The sequence below is a fragment of the Atta colombica genome, unplaced genomic scaffold (assembly GCF_001594045.1).
Source record: "Atta colombica isolate Treedump-2 unplaced genomic scaffold, Acol1.0 scaffold238, whole genome shotgun sequence".
NCBI lineage: Eukaryota > Metazoa > Arthropoda > Insecta > Hymenoptera > Formicidae > Atta > Atta colombica.
This window is the reverse complement of record NW_017259336.1, coordinates 1,600,635-1,605,251: the sequence shown is the minus strand read 5'-3', so window position 1 is coordinate 1,605,251 and position 4,617 is coordinate 1,600,635. Positions and strand designations below refer to the sequence as shown.

At 25.8% G+C, this 4,617-nt stretch overlaps 1 protein-coding gene across 1 annotated transcript in view; it reads left to right on the top strand.

Moving 5' to 3' along the window:
- The window catches only part of LOC108688727 (general odorant-binding protein 72-like), a 4,444-nt gene extending 601 nt beyond the window's left edge, over window positions 1-3,843 (top strand). The window contains exons 2-6 of the mRNA XM_018195086.1: window positions 1,137-1,218; window positions 2,378-2,466; window positions 2,854-2,965; window positions 3,106-3,176; window positions 3,626-3,843. Of these exons, the coding sequence (XP_018050575.1) occupies window positions 1,137-1,218; window positions 2,378-2,466; window positions 2,854-2,965; window positions 3,106-3,176; window positions 3,626-3,640 (369 nt within the window). The 3' untranslated portion in view covers window positions 3,641-3,843. The remainder of the gene's footprint in view (window positions 1-1,136; window positions 1,219-2,377; window positions 2,467-2,853; window positions 2,966-3,105; window positions 3,177-3,625) is intronic.
- The last annotated feature ends 774 nt before the right edge of the window (window positions 3,844-4,617 follow it).

Here is a 4,617-nt window from a genome sequence, read left to right as displayed (position 1 = left end):
ATATATGTTCAAAACAATTCATAAAAACTTTTTTAAATAATTTTGCAAACTTTATCATGTGTTAGTAATTAGAAACGGTAATTAGATACTCAAAAAATCACATAATTTATGAAAAATATATTTAAATCATTTTATATAAAAATAAGTTTCATATTGATGCATTTTATAATTTATACAAAATGTTTAGCATAACTGTCCACACGATTTTTGGACACTTCCGATAATTTAATGTAAAGATTTCAAAGATGGGTATTTGTTTCATGCAAGCTACAATAAAAAAATTAAAAATATTTTTTAAATAAAAAATTAATTGCTTTGAATTTTTTTAATGGCGCAATGCAATTGTTTTTTATAATATTGTACAGGTTTTTAAAACAAACTTAACAATATAGGGAATGTCAATCTTATTGATTTTATTGACACACATAAACATAATCATAAATATTCATCAGTAAGAAAAGAACTCTTTTATCTAAGAAAATGTTTAAACTGCTCGTTCGTTTTGAAACAAAGTTCTACTCTTTTTCAAAATTACTACGTGTGCTTATGCAATACAGATCTCCAAGGGATGTCCTAAAAATATCCAGATGACATTTATATGTTCTTCGAAGGATATTCGAAGGACATTTATATATTCCTAAGGACGTTCTCAGGATGTTTCTCGAATAAATCTGATATTATATTGGATAACAGCTTTTATATCATTTCGATCGAAAATTTCACAAGTTATAATTATTCTTTCTCGAAGATCTTGAACATTATCATTATATACAGCTAATAAATATTACTAATTAAAATAATGTTACAAATTTATATTATATTAAACATCAATAAAATGTATTCGTTGAATTTGTCTTGAAGACCACTATAATATTACAAAAAAGTACGTGATGTCAAAAAATTCAAGGTAAATTTTTATTAAATTTTTTTTCCAATTTTTTAATGCAAGTAGTTTAATGTTGTAGTTTGCATGAAACAAATAAAGATCCATCGATCTAATTTTCTTTAAACGTCCAAAAATCGTATGTAATGTTAAACACTTATATATTTATTTAGACATCCTAGTGTTTCGCATTTTTATTATTAAATTATTTTTATTATTATTTTTTATTATTAAATTATTTTTTATTCTATAGAAAAGAATGTCCCTTGACGAGGTGAAGGAAGCTCTATTACCATTACAGAAGTATTGCATTGATAAAGTGGGCACGGATCCAAGTATGTTCTATAAAAAACTGCAGTTTTATGTAATGTATTACAAATTTTTATGTAATGTGACTAAATATCAAAATCTTCAAATATTATATAATTATATTTAGACAATATAAGTATATAACAATATCCTTTAAAATTTAGATAGTTTAATAATAAATAATGTATTTAATATTTGGACTGGTACTAGGCTACATATAATAAATCAAATACCTAAAATTATGTTAATTTATTATATATAAATTAATTTATTATATTATTATATATTTTTTGTATTATGTTATTACAATACATTAAATCAAAATGTAAATTTTTTAAATTTAACTAAATCTTTAGATTTGATTAAGAAATCAATTAATTTTATTATTTATGAAAATTTAAACTGTTTTCATTGAATTTTAAATTAAAAAAATTTTTAAATGTATATTTAAATTAAATCATTGGCTTTAAGCAAATTTCGATATAAATACACGCGCGCACGCGTGGGAGACGTTTCATAATATACAGGATGTATATTAGGTGTAGTAAAAAGAAATCCATTATTTTTCCATTCAATTTTCATGTAAAAAGATTTCTTTTTACTACACCTAATATTATGATCCCCAACCTATGAGGATCGCCTCTCGTGAACATGTGTAAAACGGACTGAATTGAGTCGAAAAGTCCTTTAGTAGTCCTTTATTTTGCAATTTTCGCAATACTTTAGAAGATATTAGTTTTCAAATAGCATTGAATAAGCTCGTCCCCGCAGACTATCGCCAAGTTATATATACCATCAGTCACGGTCGCTTGTTTGCTTGATAAGTGCGCTGCTTGAGTTATGATGCTTAGTGATTGCCTACAAAGCAGTCCCTAACAAGTCCGCACCGCGACCGATGGGCGGTTACTTGATAGTAAAGTCCCCGCGAATACATACTTATTCAATGATTTTTAAAAATTAATATCTCCTAAAGCATTGCAAAAATTGCAAAATGGTAAAGGACTTTTTGACTCACTTCAGTCCGCTCTACCTACTCACAGAAGTAATCTCGTCTTAAATATTTTTTATTATATTACTTTTTTAAAATTACTTTTAATCTATATATACTTTATATAGATTAAAAGTAATTTTGAAAAAGTATAATAGAAATAAAAAATATATTTAAGATTATAATATTGTACTTAGAGATGATCGATGATGCAGCCAAAGGTATTTTCGCATCCGATTGGAAATTTCAATGTTACTTTAAGTGTGTACTGCTAAATACAAAAATTGTAAGTAAAATTTACAAGAATTTTCTATAAATGTTTTTTAAACATAGATATTTTTAAAATCATTTAAATTACATAAATAGAAAAAGTAGAAACAAGTTGTATTTGCAATGCAAACTGCTTTTACTATTACGGACTATTTATAGTTGTCTCGATTGTCCGCCACAATGTGATCTTCTATATAGGCAACTATAATGAGAAATAATCATCAATTCGAATTTATTTATATTCCGCAAACAAGATTGATATTGATAAAATAATTTGCATACAAAAAGTAATTTACGCAATATAAGCATTTAGCTGTTCTTTTTTTAAATAAAGGGATTGTTTGCCTAATTTTTCAGATTCATTTACAATATTACAAATATATTTATCTTTCTCTTTTTCTAGATGAAGGATGACAAGATAGTAGAAAAAGCTTTAAAAAATATCATAGAAACCATGTTATTGGAAGAATATATACCACCTGCTATGAAAGCAATGGAACATTGTCTATCAATTGGTAAGCAAAATTGATATATACAATTTTTTAAATAAAACATCTAAATTAAATTAAAAATAATTCTATAATAAAAATAATCATTACAAATTTTATAATATATAATTTGTTTGTATATATTTTCTATTTGTCTATTTTTACAGTAAAAAAATTTAAAGGATGTGAATTAGCATATGAATTAGCTAAGTGTGGTTACGATTACGATAGTTCTGCGGTAAGACAAATTTTTTATTTTACAAATATTTTTTAACTGTAATAAAAAAAGTTAATGATCAAAGAAAAAAAATAACATTAAGAAGAAATTCAATATTTTATAAACTTGCGTTTATAAACTATTTATTATACGTACATAATGAGTTATAGAGTATTATTTAAAATGTTATATAAATTTATACATTGTACATTACAAATTATAATTAATAGAGTTCCAAAAGGATGATTTTGTTGATTGATTTACCAATGTATTTTGGTGTGCTGATTATAAATATGATAATGAAAATTGTCAACGAGATCAACAACAAAAAAATGTATTTTTTTCATATTTGACTTAAAAATGATTCACCCGCATGAAAAGTCGTTACACTCCTACGCAGAGGGGGACGTAGACTTAAGATTAATTAAATAGCTTTAATAAAATAGTTTTCACAATTTCTTTTCTTTCAGATTTCATTTTTCTAAAAGATATTTCTTTCAATGGATATTCTTCATTTGGATAATTATGGGAACAATTTTGGCTTATTTTATATAAGTCATGTAAGGAAGCCATTTCAGAATGATTATACATTACGAATAAGATTGAGAAATGTTTCCAAATATACAATACGTTAAATATGTTAATTGTATATGACAAAATAAAAATTGGAAAACATTATTAACATTAAGTCGCATTTGTATATATGTATTATCGCAATTTCTTAGCAATTTCTTAATTTCCATGCATTTCCGGAGTTTGGCATTTGTCGGATGGTAGGTAAGCTAAATTGATTCTAATCCATGGAATTTCGAGGTGCGGAAGAATCTAGTGACATGGAGGAAGGGAATGATGTCACAAAATGCAGGAAGGAGTACGTCAGAAGCTACATATAATGAAAGAAATAGGGAACAAGGAATAAAAAATAAGAATTTCAAACCATAAATAAAATTGTGGAATCTTCTCATATAGCACAATAAATGTCCAAGAAAAATTCTAAAGATCGAATAATCTGGCTTATGTTCAGATTCCTACCAGAGTATCACTATCTATCCTTATTGAAAGTTAAATAAGGATAATATGACACCCGGAAAACACTCGCGGGTGGAAAACTGAACACGTCCCTGAGGATGTCCCAATGTTCTGAGAACGTTCGCAAAAATATTTCTAGGATAAAGTGTGCTGCATAACCATAAAGCCGCTCGACCAATGTATATCCAACATAAAATTGCCATCTCAATTTACATAAGACGTTCATTATAGTTCAGCAGCCTTATATGACTATGATTATGCAGCTTATGTCATTTATATCTGTGTTTGCTGGGAACGGTTTTGCAGAAGCGAATTGAAATTTCTTTTCTATGATTAAAATACACATACTAATGTAAAAATTTTATGGATTTTCAAATGACTTTTCAAAATTGTATTATTTATGAATCAATTTTTTAATATTATTTGTTATTGA